The sequence below is a fragment of the Oreochromis niloticus genome, linkage group LG22 (assembly GCF_001858045.2).
Source record: "Oreochromis niloticus isolate F11D_XX linkage group LG22, O_niloticus_UMD_NMBU, whole genome shotgun sequence".
NCBI lineage: Eukaryota > Metazoa > Chordata > Actinopteri > Cichliformes > Cichlidae > Oreochromis > Oreochromis niloticus.
In genome coordinates, this window is record NC_031985.2 from 1,645,578 (window position 1) to 1,663,656 (window position 18,079).

At 48.7% G+C, this 18,079-nt stretch overlaps 1 protein-coding gene across 2 annotated transcripts in view; it reads left to right on the top strand.

Moving 5' to 3' along the window:
* LOC100706063 (semaphorin-6D) overlaps window positions 1-18,079 on the top strand; it is a 93,291-nt gene that overhangs the window by 39,987 nt on the left and 35,225 nt on the right. For both annotated transcript variants that reach the window (XM_019350472.2, XM_025902098.1), the window contains 10 exons: window positions 7,872-8,080; window positions 8,289-8,403; window positions 10,485-10,542; window positions 12,220-12,276; window positions 12,353-12,454; window positions 14,812-14,902; window positions 15,135-15,257; window positions 15,670-15,758; window positions 17,531-17,620; window positions 17,693-17,820. In XM_019350472.2, coding sequence (XP_019206017.2) covers window positions 7,939-8,080; window positions 8,289-8,403; window positions 10,485-10,542; window positions 12,220-12,276; window positions 12,353-12,454; window positions 14,812-14,902; window positions 15,135-15,257; window positions 15,670-15,758; window positions 17,531-17,620; window positions 17,693-17,820 — 995 coding nt within the window. In that variant the 5' untranslated portion in view covers window positions 7,872-7,938. The remainder of the gene's footprint in view (window positions 1-7,871; window positions 8,081-8,288; window positions 8,404-10,484; window positions 10,543-12,219; window positions 12,277-12,352; window positions 12,455-14,811; window positions 14,903-15,134; window positions 15,258-15,669; window positions 15,759-17,530; window positions 17,621-17,692; window positions 17,821-18,079) is intronic.

Genomic DNA, 18,079 nt, shown 5'->3' on the forward strand with positions numbered 1-18,079 from the left:
AATATAACTGAAAAAATCTGATTGGCTGCTGTTCAAATATCAGAAATGACATCAGCTTCCTTCCACTGACCTTCATGAAGGTCGAGCTGAATCTGAGGCCAGGTCAGCGTGCTGTGGTATCACCAACATCAGTTTGAACCACGTTCATAAAAGACTTCATACCAACCTGGTCTGACCAGAGCTGGGTCAGTACAGGTGAGAATGAGTGTATGTCCGTGACTTGTGGTGTGAGGGAGGAGCTTCTGAGCGAGCGCTCTCAGACGTCGGTGTTCAGAGTGGGGTTAATGTGGATGGTGCAAGATTCCTGGTTTATTCCAGTCAGGGTGAAGAGCTCTGCTCCGACGGCTGGGCTGAAGAGATGGATCTGATCTAACGCCCACGTCACACAGTGTCAGCGTCACTAACAAGCCTGCCATCTGCTGATGGACACTTTAAGCTGTGCGTCGCTGTCACGGGGAGCACCGGCGTGTTCACGTTAGCGTGTTTGCTCCCTCGCAGCGCCGCAGCATATCGATCAGCAGTCATGTGTAGTCAGTCAGACGGGACGCTGATGAACCAGATCACGTGTGATCAGATCTGAATGTGGTCTTTGTATAAATGAGTGTAAACGAGTGTGAAGGGTCATGTGCTCCGAGGACGACGATCCAGACAGCAGGACAGTGCTGGGATCACACGGGTGGAGGTGAAGCCCAGACCAGCACCCGTCGGAGGAGCCCTGTGGAGTCGGGAGATGCAGGAGGAGAAGCAGGTCCTCCTTAAATGGCTCCTGTTGGGCGATATCGAGGCGTTTGAAGGATAAACGGCTGGAGGCGGCAGCGGCACAGCTGATGGTAATGAGCTGAGGCTGATTTACTGGATGAAATGAAAGCAGCTCTCATTTGTGCTCCTGTCTGCTTCTTCACAAAGGAGCTGCTGTTTCCTCGATACCTGTAATCCAGCACGATTTAACGCCGAGGCAAACAAATGCAAATGTCGGCCTAATTACCAGCTGTCACAGCACGCCGCCATTGTTTCTGTCCTGCGTCACGGAGAGATGTGGAGCTGGAAGCATCGGCCGAACCACAGCAGACCAAACTTTTATGTTTATCAGTGCTCAGAGGTCATGTGACATTTAGGGGATGTCACAAATAATCAACACCATCGTTATGGGGGTGTGGCCTCGCTGACTGACAGGTGGAGGGTGACTCAGGTGTCTGTAGCTGCTGTCTGCCTGAACCGGACCTCCGAGTCTGTGTGACGCTCTGCTAGTGATAGCTGATAGCTTTGCCCTCCACCCCTCATCCACCGACAAAACACTGACGGAGGTGTGCACATCCAGCTGCTTTTAACTAGCACAACACACACACACACACACACACACACACACACACACACACACACACACTCGAGGGGAAGAGACAGTACTGCAGCACAGGGACCATGACATCATTGATTAAGGGTCAGACCTAAACACCTCCAGGTGTACCCGCGTGTACCTGTGTGTAATGAGTTCTTGTCACAGAGAACTCGTGGGGAAATGTGACGAGGCTCCAGACAGAATGTCTCAAAGACGGCCTAAATACAGCCACATTTTCTCCAAGGTGAGCTGTGTGTGTGTGTGTGTGTGTGTGTGTGTGTGTGTGTGTGTGCGTGTGTGTGTGTGTGGTTCATTAGACCAGGCCATGTGTCTCAGGCTTGTCTCACTGAATGAGAATTGACATGAGGGCTTCTTTGGCTCCAAGCAGCAAACTAATGATTTAAGGAATAACACTCACTCTCACTCTCTCTCACACACACACACACACACACACACACACACACACACCTGATCATCTCCCAAAGACACACCTGGACTACATCCTGGGATTGACCAACCCCTAGTTGGCCCCAGCTGTCCTCTGGGCAGGGTACAGCTCCCAGAGATTAGACCGAGCCGGGCTCCTCCTAATGTAAGTGTCAGTCTCATAAAGCAGGTTTGTTTAAACTGGGTGGAGCTGCAGAGTGACGATGACTCGCGTCCTGAGTGGACACACATCGTCTTCCCACTCTGGGACTTCCTGTCTGTTCTTCACGTTTTTGATCTTTTGCGTCTCACTTTTGTGATGTTGAGCTTTTTTACCTGCTGCTGTTTGATTCGTGTTGATTTCAGAGAAAATGTCTGTGTGATTGTGTAGGGGTCTTTACTCAGGTGATGGTCTCTGTGCTAAAATACATGCGTGTGAGTGTGTTTGATGCAGCTGCCTGTAGTGCAGGGCAGAGGATAATGTCTGGATCAGCTGCTGATATTTTCACTATAACTACTGTTTGTGTGAGCAGCGAGCCGCTCTCGTCACATATCTGCCGTCTGTGACAACATTTAGTGCTTGAGTTGGCGCTGATGTGTCCCCTGTGATGCACAGGTCCCTGAACACATCGCCGTCCTCTGCAGTCGCACACGTCTGTAACTGTCCTGTGTCGTGGTTTTGGGATTGTCGTGCCTCAGAGTTCCCGACTTTGGATTGGCTGCTCTCAGCTTTGATCTCTGACTGAACGTGAATCTGATTGGTCAGTTGAAGCCGTTTCATCACCGGCACTCCCGGCTGCAGCCATGTTGGAAATGACCAGAAATGGTGAGCCGTATGTGACCATGGCGATGTGCTTGCTCCTCGGGGAGCAGTTTGTGGGCACGATCAGACTCCTCCACGTTCTACCTCCTGTCTCCTCCTCACACCTCGTAATGGAGGCGAGGAAGGTGTTGGCACCAGCAGGTTTCTGAGGAGGAAGAAAAGTGACGTTTTCAGATCCAAAACTGGAGGAGGGAGTGACGCCTCCTTCATTCTGCTCCATTTCTAGGCCAGGGAATAAAGAGGAGGAGGAGTGGAGCTCATCACCTCTGGGACCGCCTCCCGCCTTTCATTTGTCACTTCATGTGACAGAACAAGGCGGAGAGGTGAGGAGAAGACAGGAAGAGGTGATGGAGAGGAGAGCGTTCACCTTCATGCTCACTCACTGTGACACCAGCAAGCTGAGGAGAGGCTCCCCTCCAGGGGGCGCCCCGGGCAAGATCAGCTCCTATTGACCCGCAGCGCGCGCACACACAAACACACACATTGTTGTTTTGATGTCTTAGTGAAGACATCTAATTGAAATAATGCTTTCTTGCTGCTTACCCTAACCCTGAGCCTAGCTGTAACCCTGACACTAAAACCACAGTTTGAGTCTAAAAAATGTCTTCAAACTCATGAGGATGGGATTTTTGTCCTCATTAGTGACTGTTGGTCCCCACAAGGATGGTAACATTCCAGTTTTGGTCCCCACAACCGTATGTAAACAGGTACTCACACACACAGAGGTCCTCAGTGGGACTGTGGGGCCTTCAAGAGATCAGATAACATCAGAGAACAGATGCTCCTGTTATCTGAATTAAAAACACGACTCATTCAGAAAAATATCTGCTTCAGTGTTTGATGGGACGTGAGCACGCAGGTGACAGTCAGGTGGACAGGTGGAGCACCACAGATAATAAAAAATAAACAGAATACTCTGGGAGCTGTGTGATGTCATAGAGAGGTAATATCCTGATGAAGACACAAAAGCTCCGCCCACCTGCTGGTCAAACCTGCGCTTTACAAGGGAACCCAATCAGAAGCAAGCTGTTGAAGGGGAGGGGCTAAAACAGCTTGTTTCAGACAAAGACGAACCGTGTCCTCTCTGAGGCCCATACAGAAGCATTATTATGAAGTAGGACATGTTTAGCCGCATGTTCTCCTTAAATTGCTGGCTGTCTGAGTGGTGTCCCAGAAACGATGTGGGCTTCATAGATAATTGGCAAACCTTCTGGAGGAAACCTGGTCTTGTTAGGAGAGACGGCATCCATCCCACTTTGGATGGAGCAGCTCTCATTTCTAGAAATATGGACAAATTCATTAAACCCCCCAAAATATGACTATCCAGAGTTGGGACCAGGAAGCAGAGTTGCAGTCTTACACGCCTCTCTGCAGCTTCTCTCCTCCTGCTACCCCCCCAAAAACCCATCTCCATTGAGACTGTGTCAGCTCCCAAAAAGACAAAAAACAAACTAAAAACCAGCAATAAACAACTTAAACATAAAAAATCACAAAGAAAGAACAATACAGTATCCACATCTGAACCAAAGAGTAAAACAGTGAAATGTGGATTATTAAATATTAGGTCTCTCTCCTCCAAGTCTCTGTTAGTACATGACTTAATAATTGATCAACAAATCGATTTACTCTGCCTTACAGAAACCTGGTTGCAGCAGGATGAGTATGTTAGTTTAAATGAATCAACACCCCCGAGTCATTCTAACTACCAGAAATCCCGAAGCACAGGCCGAGGGGGCGGTGTGGCAGCAATTTTTCACACCAGTCTATTAATTAACGAAAGACCAAGACAGACTTTTAATTCATTTGAAAGCCTGATGCTTAGCCTCGTCCACCCCAGCTGTAAAACTCAGAAACCAGTCTTACTTGTTATCATCTATCGTCCACCTGGGCCTTACACAGAGTTTCTCTCTGATTTCTCAGACTTTTTATCTGATTTAGTGCTCAGCTCAGATAAAATAATTATTGTGGGTGATTTTAACATCCATGTAGATGCTAAAAATGACAGCCTCAACATCGCATTTAATCTGTTATTAGACTCAATTGGCTTCTCTCAAAATGTAAAAGAACCCACCCACCACTTTAATCACACTCTAGATCTTGTTTTAACATATGGCATAGAAACTGAACATTTAACAGTGTTTCCTGAAAACCCTCTGCTGTCTGATCATTTCCTGATAACATTTACATTTACAATAATTGATTACACAGCAGTGGAGAGTAGACTTTATCACAGTAGATGTCTTTCTGAAAGTGCTGTAACTAAGTTTAAGAATATAATCCACCCACTGTTATCATCTTCAATGCCCTGTACCAACATAGAGCAGAGCAGCTATCTGAACGCTACTCCAACAGAGGTCGATTATCTTGTTAATAATTTTACCTCCTCACTACGTACGACTCTGGATACTGTAGCTCCTGTGAAAACTAAGGCCTCAAATCCAAAGTCCCTGACTCCGTGGTATAATTCTCAAACACGTAGCCTAAAGCAGATAACTCGTAAGCTGGAGAGGAAATGGCGTGTCACAAATTTAGAGGATCATCATTTAGCCTGGAGAAATAGTTTGCTACTTTATAAGAAAGCCCTCTGCAAAGCCAGAACATCTTACTATTCGTCACTGATTGAAGAAAATAAGAACAACCCCAGGTTTCTCTTCAGCACTGTAGCCAGGCTGACAAAAAGTCAGAGCTCTACTGAGCCAACCATCCCTTTAACGTTAACTAGTAATGACTTCATGAACTTCTTCACAAATAAAATTTTTATCATTAGAGAAAAAATTACCAATAATCATCCCACAGATGTAATATTATCTACAGCTACTCTTAGTACCATCGATGTTAAGTTAGACTCTTTTTCTCCAATTGATCTTTCTGAGTTAACTTCAATAATTAATTCCTCCAAACCATCAACGTGTCTTTTAGACCCCATTCCTACAAAACTGCTCAAAGAAGTCCTGCCATTAATTAATTCTTCGATCTTAAATATGATCAACCTATCTCTAATAATCGGCTATGTACCACAGGCCTTCAAGGTGGCTGTAGTTAAACCTTTACTTAAAAAGCCATCTCTAGACCCAGCTGTCTTAGCTAATTATAGGCCAATCTCCAACCTTCCTTTCATATCAAAAATCCTTGAAAGAGTAGTTGTCAAACAGCTAACAGATCATCTGCAGAGGAATGGCTTATTTGAAGCGTTTCAGTCAGGTTTCAGAGCTCATCACAGCACAGAAACAGCTTTAGTGAAGGTTACAAATGATCTTCTTATGGCCTCTGACAGTGGACTCATCTCTGTGCTTGTCCTGCTAGACCTCAGTGCTGCGTTCGATACTGTTGACCATAATATCCTATTAGAGCGATTAGAACATGCTGTAGGTATTACAGGTACTGCACTGCAGTGGTTTGTATCATATCTATCTAATAGACTCCAGTTTGTACATGTAAATGGAGAGTCCTCTTCAGACACTAAGGTCAATTATGGTGTTCCACAGGGTTCAGTGCTAGGACCAATTCTATTTACATTATACATGCTTCCCCTAGGCAACATCATTAGAAGACATAGCATAAATTTTCACTGCTATGCAGATGACACGCAGCTCTGTCTATCCATGAAGCCAGGTAACACACACCAATTAGTTAAACTGCAGGAATGTCTTAAAGACATAAAGACCTGGATGGCCGCTAACTTTCTGCTTCTTAATTCAGATCAAACTGAGGTTATTGTACTCGGCCCTGAAAATCTTAGAAATATGGTATCTAAGCAGATTCTTACTCTGGATGGCATTACCTTGGCCTCCAGTAACACTGTGAGAAACCTTGGAGTCATTTTTGACCAGGACATGTCCTTCAACGCACATATTAAACAAATATGTAAGACTGCTTTCTTCCATTTGCGCAACATCTCTAAAATTAGAAATATCCTGTCTCAGAGTGATGCTGAAAAACTAGTTCATGCATTTATTACTTCCAGGCTGGACTACTGTAATTCACTATTATCAGGAAGTCCTAAAAACTCGCTGAGAAGCCTTCAGCTAATCCAAAATGCTGCAGCAAGAGTACTGACAGGGACTAGAAAGAGAGAGCATATTTCTCCTGTTTTGGCTTCCCTTCATTGGCTTCCTGTTAAATCCAGAATTGAATTCAAAATCCTGCTCCTCACATACAAGGTCTTAAATAATCAGGCCCCATCTTATCTTAATGACCTTGTAGTACCATATCACCCTATTAGAGCACTTCGCTCTTGCACTGCAGGCCTACTTGTTGTTCCTAGAGTATTTAAAAGTAGAATGGGAGGCAGAGCCTTCAGTTTTCAGGCCCCTCTTCTGTGGAACCAACTTCCAGTTTGGATTCGGGAGACAGACACTATCTCTACTTTCAAGATTAGGCTTAAAACTTTCCTTTTTGCTAAAGCATATAGTTAGGGCTGGACCAGGTGACCCTGAATCCTCCCTTAGTTATGCTGCAATAGACGTAGGCTGCCGGGGATTCCCATGATGCATTGAGTTTTTCCCTTCCAGTCACCTTTCTCACTCACTATGTGCTAATAGACCTCTCTGCATCGAATCATATCTGTTATTAATCTCTGTCTCTCTTCCACAGCATGTCTTTCATCCTGTTTTCCTTCTTTCACCCCAACCGGTCGCAGCAGATGGCCGCCCCTCCCTGAGCCTGGTTCTGCCGGAGGTTTCTTCCTGTTAAAAGGGAGTTTTTCCTTCCCACTGTCGCCAAAGTGCTTGCTCATAGGGGGTCATATGATTGTTGGGTTTTTCTCTGTATTTATTATTGTGCTATCTACTGTACAATATAAAGCGCCTTGAGGCGACTTTTGTTGTGATTTGGCGCTATATAAATAAAATTGAATTGAATTGAATTGAAGGAGTCATGAAAAGCTGCTGTCCATGAAGCAGTGGAGGAGAAAAGGAACAGAGGGGGGTGGAGTTACTGCTCGTGCGGCCTCGCCGCAGTGCCTGATAAAAACACGACAAATGAGCAGGCAACAGCGCACTGACTCCACCCTCCCGCACCCCCACAGAGCCTGGACTCCACCCCTCAGGTGTGACGGTTCCTGCGTCCGTGTGGGTGGTGTGGACACGGCACACCTGTGCAGCTGTGACAGCTCTGTGTTAATGTGCTGAGAGTCAGAATTGAACGCAGGTTTGATTCTGCGGCCCGTCAGGTGACTGCGCGGCTAACGGCTGAGCAATATGCTAATCCTCAGGATTTATAGCTGTGGCTGAAGAGCGGTGACCTCTGACCTCTCCATCTAACCTCTTTGTGTCTTTCTCCTGACAGCTGACGTCTGCAATGACCTGCTGACATCACCGTCCCACCGCCCCCTCCTTCCCTCTCTTTCCTTGCAATGGCCCTGACCTGCTGGCTGTCGCCATGGCGACCCCCGCCCCTGCTGCTGCTGCTGCTCAGTTCCTGGTTGCCGGCTGAGTCGGCTTCAACCACACCCTTCCCCAAAGACCTGGAGCCAATCAGCGTGGTCAGCTCGGAGCGTGAGTATTGGACAATGGTGATGAAGTCGTCCCACTGTGGTCGTTTCACATCACTATAGCAACCGTTCCTTCATCTGATTGGACAGAGACAATCTATGTCTGCTGTGTTCCTGTTTGTTCTGATTTCAAAACTGACCACACCCACATTTGTAAGCATGCTCTCTACACACACACACATACACACGTTTACGTTTTTGTGCGTTTGCAGAGTCGTTTCAGTACCCGGGGTTTCAGGGTTTGCTTCAGGACAACGACACGCTGAGGCTGGGCCTGGACTTCCAGAGGATGCTACGGATCAACCACGTGCTGTACATCGCAGCGAGGTCGGCACACACACACACACACACACACACGCACACACACACACACATACACACACACACACAGCTGGACCGAACCTGATGATGCTTGTGTGTTTTCAGCAGCTTGAGTAAACCAGTAAACGTGACCTGTGAGGACACATTTGTTTTTAGTGACATCATCAAAGATGATTTTACCGTCTGGACTAGGGATGGGTACCGGTGCCATAATGGCACGGGTTCTGACATAAACGGTAGTAACCAGACCGAAAAGCAGCGCACATTTCGGTGCTCTTTTTTCCTGAGATGTCATACACTTTGGATTCTAGCCAATCATTTTACGTTTCCGAGGATAGTAGGCGGGGCCAGGTACGTACGTTCTTTTAGAGCAGAGCTACAGATTAAAAATGCCCAAGGCGAAGCGGTCAAAGTCTGGCTGTACTTCACAGCAAAAGATGCAAACTCAGCAGCCTGCAACAAGTGCTTTAAGCTGATACTGTGATACTGTCAAAGGAGGTAACACCTCAAATCTGATGAAACACCTGGCGACGTATAGCATTTTGTTAAAAGCCGAGAAATGCGCCGTGTTTGATAGCTTGCTGCGAGACCTCACACCGTGCACATCTACTGCGGGTGTGGTGCCTGTTATCGGACCGGAGTTAGCAATATCCCCCAAAAACCCGAAGAGTAGAGTCCTGGCCCCTAGCCCTGTCAGCGTAGCAGAAATGATGAGGATGATGATGGCAGCAGCAGCCGTTCTCCTCTGCGTGAGTAGCTTCATGTTGTTCGTGTGTAATTAACGTTGAGTAGGCTAACCACATTATTACATTAATGCATGTAAGGTGAACTAGCAAACACCGTCGTAGTTACATGCGGCTGTCTTCTTGTTTGATGGCAGATACTCCCTTCACCCTGGCCAAAAAGGCTAAAATGACCAAAGAAAAAGTGGAAAACAGTTAAACATGAGAGGTTTTTGGACAAAGTTTGTGTTTTTTCCATTGTTTAAGCACCGGCACCATTTCATATGTACCGGTTTGGCACCGGTATCGGATAAAACCTAAACGATACCCATCCCTAGTCTGGACACGCCCACAGGCTCCGTTTTATTAACATAATCCAGCATAAATATTCCAAGAACAGTAGTGAGTTTCCCGTAGCTGCACACTGTACTGCAGTAGTGAGTCGGTCAGTTGGAGCAACATGAAAATCAAAGTGTTCCTATTAGCACTAAATCGTTTTAGTCTCTTTAAAGTGATGATTTGATGTTTCTGTCAGTTTAAATCTGAGGCTGGAGGAAATCAAAGGGACATTTTTCATGTTTTCTGTCCATAAATTGGTTTTATTGTTGATCCTGAAAATCAAATCCAGCTCAGAGAGCAGCAGCAGCCAGGAATGACTCTTGACCCTGAACACACCTTCACTCAGGTGAACGTCTCCCAGTGTTTCCTGCTGTCGGCTGTACTCTGAGAGGATCTTGGTTTGTCACATAAACAGCAGAATGAATATTTCTGGAAACAGGAAGTCACCATTCGGACGTACTTTGGCCTCCGGATGGTTCCAGCCTGCCCAGCCAACGTTTAGCTCTGTGCTGTTAGTTTGCTCATTAAAATATTCAGCCATGAAGGGGCCTTTGAGTACGACTCACACCGCGAGGTCATGGATGAACCAAAATACTCAAATTAATTCATTCAGAGCGTCACGGGGAGTTTCTGCCACGCAGGTCTTTGTAGAAAGTCCGAGTGAAGTTCTTACGTCAGTTTTTTGAAATATCACAATAAGCCTTTGGAGCTTGAGTATTTTTAAGATCCATTGTCGTGGTGCAGAGCACAGATCATACATGAGGATCTGTGTTTTTAAGACACGGCGAACACAGATCTGAGAATCTGAGCCGTGTCTTTGACGACGGCCTGAGTGTGGTCCAGACCTCATCACTGAATATGTTTTATCAGCAAAAACAAACAGTTTTAGAATCAACAGCAAAATAAATAATAAATAATGAACAGCGGTCAGTGTTCCTGATAGGAAGTACATCATGGAGGGGGTCGGTGCGCAGCACATCGACCGTACCCATTAAAGAGGCTGACTCTGTGCTTTGACCTCCGCAGGGATCACGTGTTCGCAGTCAACCTGACGACGGCTTCAGGGGAGTTCGTCCCACAGATGGTGAGTACGATCGCACAACGACATGGCTGCGTGGAGTTCCCAGGGTGTCGCCTCACACAGTCTTAGAATAAAATGTTCAAAGACAAATGCAAAGATCTGTAAATGCACATGAAGGCAGTCAGAGCTGTGTATGAGATGTGGGGCCAAGCATGAAGCTGACTGAGGTGTAAGACATCAGACCCAGGCTGTGGAAGCTGAGCACACCTCCGAGCAGCTCACTGACATGATTTCTAGAAGCTAAAACGGGTTCTTATACGTGCGTTTCTACGCCATGGCTCGTTCACATCAGCACTTTGTTCTGTCCGACACTCGCATGTCAGAGACCAACGTGGGGTTCAGTGTGGTATGTACGTCACCACGCGGTGCTGGACACACAGTGGGTGTGGAAGAGCATCACCAACAGCGTCGTGTGAAACAAAAAGTTCATTTCAGAGTGAACTGGTCCAGAAAAATGTTCTGCTTCGAGCTCCCTCCTCCTCCCGTTGTTGCAGCTCATTGTTTTAAAAGCCAAGAAAGAAAAGTTAGTGTGTCAGGCCTGGCTGCGTGACGATAACCCTCCACGTGGACGCCAAAATGACCTCCAGTGTGAGAGAGGAGCCCAGGTGGAGGTGAGAGATGCTGATGTTCTGTTGGGCAGACAGAAGCCGGAGATGTTTCCTTCTCCCCGGCTGGCCGTCAGCAGCGATGATGTCAGCGTGCCGCGCTGCTCGCTGCAGACTTTGGTGCTGATGGGTGTCTGCTCACGGTGCTCGCTGTAAATATCAGCACGCACAACAAAACTGTGTGCGACGCACAAAGGACACGCTTCCTTTGATCTGCACACGTCCTCCTGATCAAAGAGAAGAGGTTACGGGGGCTCCTCACGGTAATGGGCCTCCCGGTGCATTGTGGGATGGCGGGCGGCAGCAGCTCTTTGATGTGAGCTGTTACTCTCGTTATCGGTGCTCCAACCTGAGCGGCACGGCGAGGACCACGTCGGTCTGTGTATGTGTGCGCTTTAATCTGTAATTATGGACTCGTGTTCTCGTCGGGTTTAGCAGGTTTTACCAGAACATCCAGAACACGGCGCCCACCGCGCTGATCGCCCACCTCTGGTCTTTTAGGGGGAGAGACGGGAATAATCTGTATCCAGCTGGGATCTAATCACATTTCTTTAAATCCTTCATGAGTAAAAGGGTCAGTGCGCTTTACAGGTGCTGTAGCCCCGCCTCTTTCAAGCTGCAGGCTGGGCTTTTGTCTGTCGAGGTTATCTGTAGGTGTGTTTACATTTTCTGGCTTGGCATCAAACCTGTTGACGCTGCCTCTGATGCAGGCTGAGTGTGAGTGAAACGATGCTCAGCTGTGTGTTCGCTGCGAGGCTGCACGCTGAGGCGTCCTGTTTCTATTTTAAAACCCAAATCAGCCCAAATAGGTCGCATTTTTCTCAGCCAGAGCGGAGTGATGACTCAGCAGCAGAGAAGTGAAGCATGCTGGGTTTTAGCAGGTCTCAGGCGTAGAACATCGGCTCCTGATGGAGAGCGTGAAAAGGTGCCGTAGCTGTTTTGGTGTTGGGGTTGAGACTGAGGTTTGTGTGCGTGAGCTGTTCCCGTATGCTCCGCCTCCTCGCCCGTCTAATCAAACCTCTGTTCCCCACATGCTGAGAAAATGACGCCCTCACTTCCTCTTCCTGTGTTTCAGAAGCTGACGTGGAAGTCCAACGACGTCAGCAAGTGCACGGTCAGAGGGAAGAACAGCGTGAGTTCACCTCCACCTCTGCTTCTGCTGCTCCGTCACTTTTACTCACAGTTCTAACTCTGCCTTTGTGTTCCAGGACGAGTGCTACAACTACGTGAAGGTGTTGGTGCCCCGAAACGACGAGACGCTGTTTGCCTGTGGGACCAACGCCTTCAACCCGACCTGCCGAAACTACAAGGTGAGCTTCAGAGGGCGTGCTTGGGGAGAGGGCGTGCTTGGGGAGAGGGCGTGCTCGGACAGAGGGCGTGCTCGGACAGAGGGCGTGCTCGGTGGGAGGGTTTTAAAGAACTGCGTTGTGCCTCTCCTTCTGCAGCTCAATATTAAATTCGATAGCTTTTAAACTGCAGCGTGTGGGAGTTCCTCCAGCCCAGAGAGCGCGCTCTTAATTAGACTTTAATTTTATTAATTTTCTGTCACGTATTTGGCTGCGTGTGGATTATGAGACAGTCGATCATTAAGCAAAGGCAAGCTCATTTTTCCCCTCTTCAGCTTTTTCTGCTGAGTGTGCGAGGGCTGAATTAAAGCCATCCCAATGAGACGTGTTCACCGGATCCTTTCACACAGTCCTGCACGGACATCAAACCCACTTTACATGGACAGCCCACTGTGACCTTCACTGGACCGGACCAGTGAAACTCCCCCTCCTGTCACAGTCAGTCAGATATGTGAATGTCAGAAGAAGAAGAAGCCGTTTCTGTTTCGTACATGCTGAAGAAATAAACGTGTAAACTAGGAGAGAAGGATCTGTGCGCTCGTTGGCCAGACTGTCCTGTAAATATAAAACAGGAAGTTGTTGTTTGTTCACGGATCGTGTGCTTCCCCCGCTGTTGATCCACTTTAAAAACAACAAAAACAGATTTCTAAAGCAGACAGTCAAACAACAGCAGCTTTTATCTACTACGTAATTACTTTAGTGGGTGATGAAAGTCCTCAGAGAAGAGCTGTATGAGCCGTAAGAGCAGTTTATCTAAACTATCAGGGGGAGGGGCTATGGCTGCGAGCTCTCTGTGAGGTCACAGCTCAGTGGGCTCGTATCAGCATCTAGGTTCAAGTGTGGAATCACTGAGCGAGTGGATGTCGGGTGGGGTGGCACGATGGTGTGCGTTTAGATGTCAGGCAGTTGGATGTTGTGCGGTTGGATGTATCCATGTGTAATAATGAGTGAAGGACTAATGAAAGGACCAATCACAGCTCAGTGGTGAGAGCGCCATCCTGCTGCTTCTGGACGTGAGTCATTCTGACATGAACTGAAGGTAATGACTTTGATATTTTGCCAGTTATTATTTTTAAATGTTTAATTTTTTAATTCCAGTCAGTTAAATGGAGCCGTGCTTCCTGCTGAGCGCTGCTGTGACTGATTACCACAGTCGCATAAAGTGAGCGCAGCCTTTGTTTCCCGTCACTGTTTCCTAACAACTCGCTGCTGTGTCTGAGTGCGTCTGTTCTCTCCGTGCCCATTATCCTCTCAGCCGCTCAGCTCCCCCCGCCGTCACCAGCGTCGGGTTAATGAGCGCAGAGTTGACATGACGGCGTTCCCCGGATCCTAATTGAAAGTGTCAGGTGGATCGGGACGCCTTGTCGAGACGTAACGCGACACTTTCACAACAAAAGCCACAATTTCAGGTGTCAATCCAGAACTGCGCTCTTTTTTTGTTTCATCACGCCGCCGTGCCGCTGCGGTTTGATTGACAGCCGATGACCCCATTTAGCAGAAGCTTTGTGTGCTTTCAAACCGCCGGCGGTGAGAAGGAAACCTGCTCACCCGAAGCTCACAGAGCGCTCTGTTCCCCTGGGAGGAGCTGAGCAGGCGGCCCCTCTGACACGCGGCGCTTTCATCATCCAGCAAAGAGCAGTTTTGTTAGCGAGGACACGGAAATGCCTTCATCCTCTCACTGCACTGAAACAGCCAATCACCTCAAGCTTTAGCACAGGTGCCCTGAAGGCTCAATTCCCGCTCCAGGCTTTCATACTGGGACTCACTCAGGCCAGCTTTGCATGTTTCACAGTTCAGAATAAGCTCTGATCCTGGAGCTGGTGGTTGTAAGACGACGTCGCTGTAATTAAAGGTTGATGTGAGGATGTCTGCGAGGCTCCTCCTCTTCCTCTGCTGAGCTGGGGGAAGAGGAGATATGCAGTTGGCTGGAGGGAGGAGTCAGTCTGCGCCGCGGCGTGATGGCGAGGGAGGTGGATAAAGTGTTGAAGAGAGAGGGAGGGTTGAGCGGAAAGGTCAGCGCATGGAGTCAAAGATGGCGGCAGCGGCGCCCCGAGGCCTGCAGACAGGTGGATTTATGAGGCCCCGCTGCAGTGACAGTGATGTACAAGGCGAGCGCTCTCAGCTCGCTACGACATCATCAGTACAAAAAGGAACTCATTATACATTATGGAGCCAGGCTACCACGGCAGGCAGGTCAAAGGTCACGGCCTGCTCAGCTGATCTGTGCTGTCATAGACGAGGGAGTCACAGGATGCTTGCTGATGTCTCTTGTCTGGGATTTGTAGTTTAATCTGTATTTTTACTTTGCCCCGCCCACTCAGATGACCTCACTGGAGCAGGTCGGGGAGGAGGTGGTGGGTCAGGCTCGCTGTCCCTTCGAGTCCGGTCAGTCCAACGTGGGACTGTTCGCTGGTGAGTCGACTGTAACTGGGTCAGCGGCGTTTCTATACCAGCACACACACAGGAAAAATAGAATGTGGTTTCTGTTGGAGCTCCTGATCAATAATCACAGCGATCAATAACAAAGGTTATTGACTGATGGTGTTTGATGTTTGGAGATCAAACAGGTGTGCTTCTTTTCAGTCTGTACTTTTTTATCATCCCGTGTAAAAATGTGACGTTACACACCTGCCATGTTTCTCAGGTGGAGACTTCTACTCGGCCACCATGACGGACTTCCTGGCCAGCGACGCCGTCATCTACAGGAGCCTGGGCGAGGGCCGCCCCGTCCTCAGGACCGTCAAATACGACTCCAAGTGGCTGCGAGGTGGGTCACAGCTCCATCACTCGCACGCTTGGACGTCGTGTAGTTTGTTATCGCACGTAAACACGAGGGTGTCGTTTATATTGGCTGACTTCTCGCACGGCTCACGTAAACCTGCTGAAGCCGAGGCTCACTGCGAGCCTGCTGAGGCCATCCGCATACTTCTGCTGTGGTGAATCTCACCTGCACGCCACAAAGCCGAGGGTGACAGCATCTGTCCCCGGATGTGACACGTTCCTGTGATCAGAGTAAACGCCGCACGCGTGAGCCGATCAGAGGACTGTGCAGTGGCTGTAGTGTGATGGTGCAGTGAAAGCAGCTGTTATCAGCTGTAACCATGGCGATGAGCTGACCCCCAGAGCGAAGGTGACACGTGACAGACGTGGTCGCTGATTAATCTATCCTCTCCCTGCAGAGCCGCACTTCCTGCACGCCATCGACTACGGGAACTACGTCTACTTCTTCCTGAGCGAAATCGCAGTGGAGTACACCACGCTGGGCAAGGTACCACTGTGTGTGTGTCTGTAGGTGTATGTGTGTGTGTCTGTCTGTAGGTGTGTGTGTGTGTGTGTGTCCGTCTGTAGGTGTGTGTGTCTGTCTGTCTGTCTGTCTGTCTGTAGGTGTGTGTGTGTTTGTCTGTAGGTGTGTGTCTGTGTGTCTGTAGGTGTGTGTGTGTGTGTCTGTGTGTCTGTAGGTGTGTGTGTGTCTGTAGATGTGTGTGCGTGTCTGTGTCTGTAGGTGTGAGTGTGTGTGTGTGTGTCTGTAGGTGTGTGTGTGTGTGTGTCTGTAGGTGTGTGTGTGTGTGTTTGTGTGTCTGTAGGTGTGTGTGTGTGTGTCTGTAGGTGTGTGTGTCTGTCTGTGTGTGTGTATCTGTAGGTGTGTGTGTCTGTCTGTGTGTGTGTATCTGTAGGTGTGTGTGTGTGTCTGTGTGTGTGTCTGTAGGTGTGTGTGCGTGTGTGTGTGTGTCTGTAGGTGTGTGTGTGTCTGTAGATGTGTGTGCGTGTCTGTGTCTGTAGGTGTGTGTGTGTGTGTGTGTGTCTGTAGGTGTGTGTGTGTGTCTGTAGGTGTGTGTGTGTGTGTCTGTGTGTCTGTAGGTGTGTGTGTGTGTCTGTAGATGTGTGTGCGTGTGTGTGTCTGTAGGTGTGAGTGTGTGTGTGTCTGTAGGTGTGAGTGTGTGTGTGTCTGTAGGTGTGTGTGTGTGTGTGTGTGTCTGTAGGTGTGTGTGCGTGTGTCTGTCTGTAGGTGTGTGTGTGTGTGTGTGTCTGTAGGTGTGTTTGTGTCTGTAGGTGTGTGTGCGTGTGTCTATCTGTAGGTGTGTGTGTGTGTGTGTGCGTGTGTGTGTCCGTCTGTAGGTGTGTGTGTGTCTGTGTCTGTAGGTCTGTGTGTGTGTGTGTGCGTGTGTGTGTCCGTCTGTAGGTGTGTGTGTTTGTCTGTGTCTGTAGGTTTGTGTCTGTCTGTCTGTCTGTCTGTCTGTCTGTAGGTGTGTATGCGTGTGTCTGTCTGTAGGTGTGTGTGTGTGTCTGCAGGTGTGTGTGTGTGTCTGTAGGGGTGTGTGTGTGTCTGTCTGTAGGTGTGTGTGTCTGTCGGTGTGTGTCTGTAGGGGTGTGTGTGTGTGTTTGTAGGTGTGTGTGTCTGTCTGTCTGTAGGTGTGTGTGTCTGTAGGTGTGTGTGTGTGTGTCTGTCTGTCTGTCGGTGTGTGTGTGTGTGTGTGTGTGTGTGCGTCTGTCTGTAGGTGTGTGTGTCTGTCGGTGTGTGTCTGTAGGTGTGTGTGTCTGTCTGTGTCTGTCTGTCTGTAGGTGTGTGTGTGTGTGTCTGTCTGTCGGTGTGTGTGTGTGTGTGTGTGTCTGTCGGTGTGTGTGCGTGTGTGTCTGTAGGTGTGTGTGTGTCTGTCTGCCTGTAGGTGTGTGTGTGTGTGTGTGTGTGTGTGTCTTTAGGTGTGTGTGTGTGTGTGTGTGTGTGTGTGTGTCTGTAGGTGTGTGTGTCTCTGTGTCTGTGTCTGTAGGTGTGTGTGTGTCTGTGTCTGTCGGTGTGTGTGTGTGTGTGTCTGTGTCTGCAGCTGTGTGCGTGTGTGTGTGAACCTCTCACAGTAAAGACACTGTTAGTCAGGCTTCGTGTGGTTGGCTTTTCAGTTAGTTTCTAATTTTGTATTCTTTAATTTGAAGGAGGAGTGGTGATGTCACAGGAAGTTTATGCATTGATCATCGCCGTGGCGTGCTGGTGGTTTAATGACCCGCCTTGCAGTGATGGAGTTAACCTGTTCTCTCGCCCGTCTGCAGGTGGTGTTCTCTCGGGTGGCCCGGGTCTGTAAGAACGATAACGGGGGATCTCCTAGAGTTCTGGAGCGATACTGGACGTCCTTCCTGAAGGTAGCGAACACGCCGCGGCGCAGCGCCGAACTTTACCTGTCTGTGTCTCATCACTCTGCTCGTGTGCTTCAGGCTCGGCTCAACTGCTCGGTGCCCGGAGACTCCTTCTTCTACTTCGACGTGCTCCAGTCGCTCACCAACGTGCTGCAGATCAACCAGAGACCCGCTGTGGTCGGAGTCTTCACCACGCAGGCCAACAGGTACGTTGCTGTGAGGGGCGGAGTCTGATTAAGCTCAGAGCTAACGCGTTTGGAGAAGGAGGTGAGAACACTTTGGTGTGTTTTCAGGAAGAAGTCCTCAGTAAACGTGTGTACACTGGGAGCGAGCAGGCGGGTTTTAGAAGATGAGTTATTGGGCTGTTATTTTGGGAAGGCGGGGCTTTTGGAGAGGTGGATTTGTGTTTGTGGAGCTCTTCAGTGTTTGTGATGGATGTCATACCTCTGAGGACGTGCTCTTGGA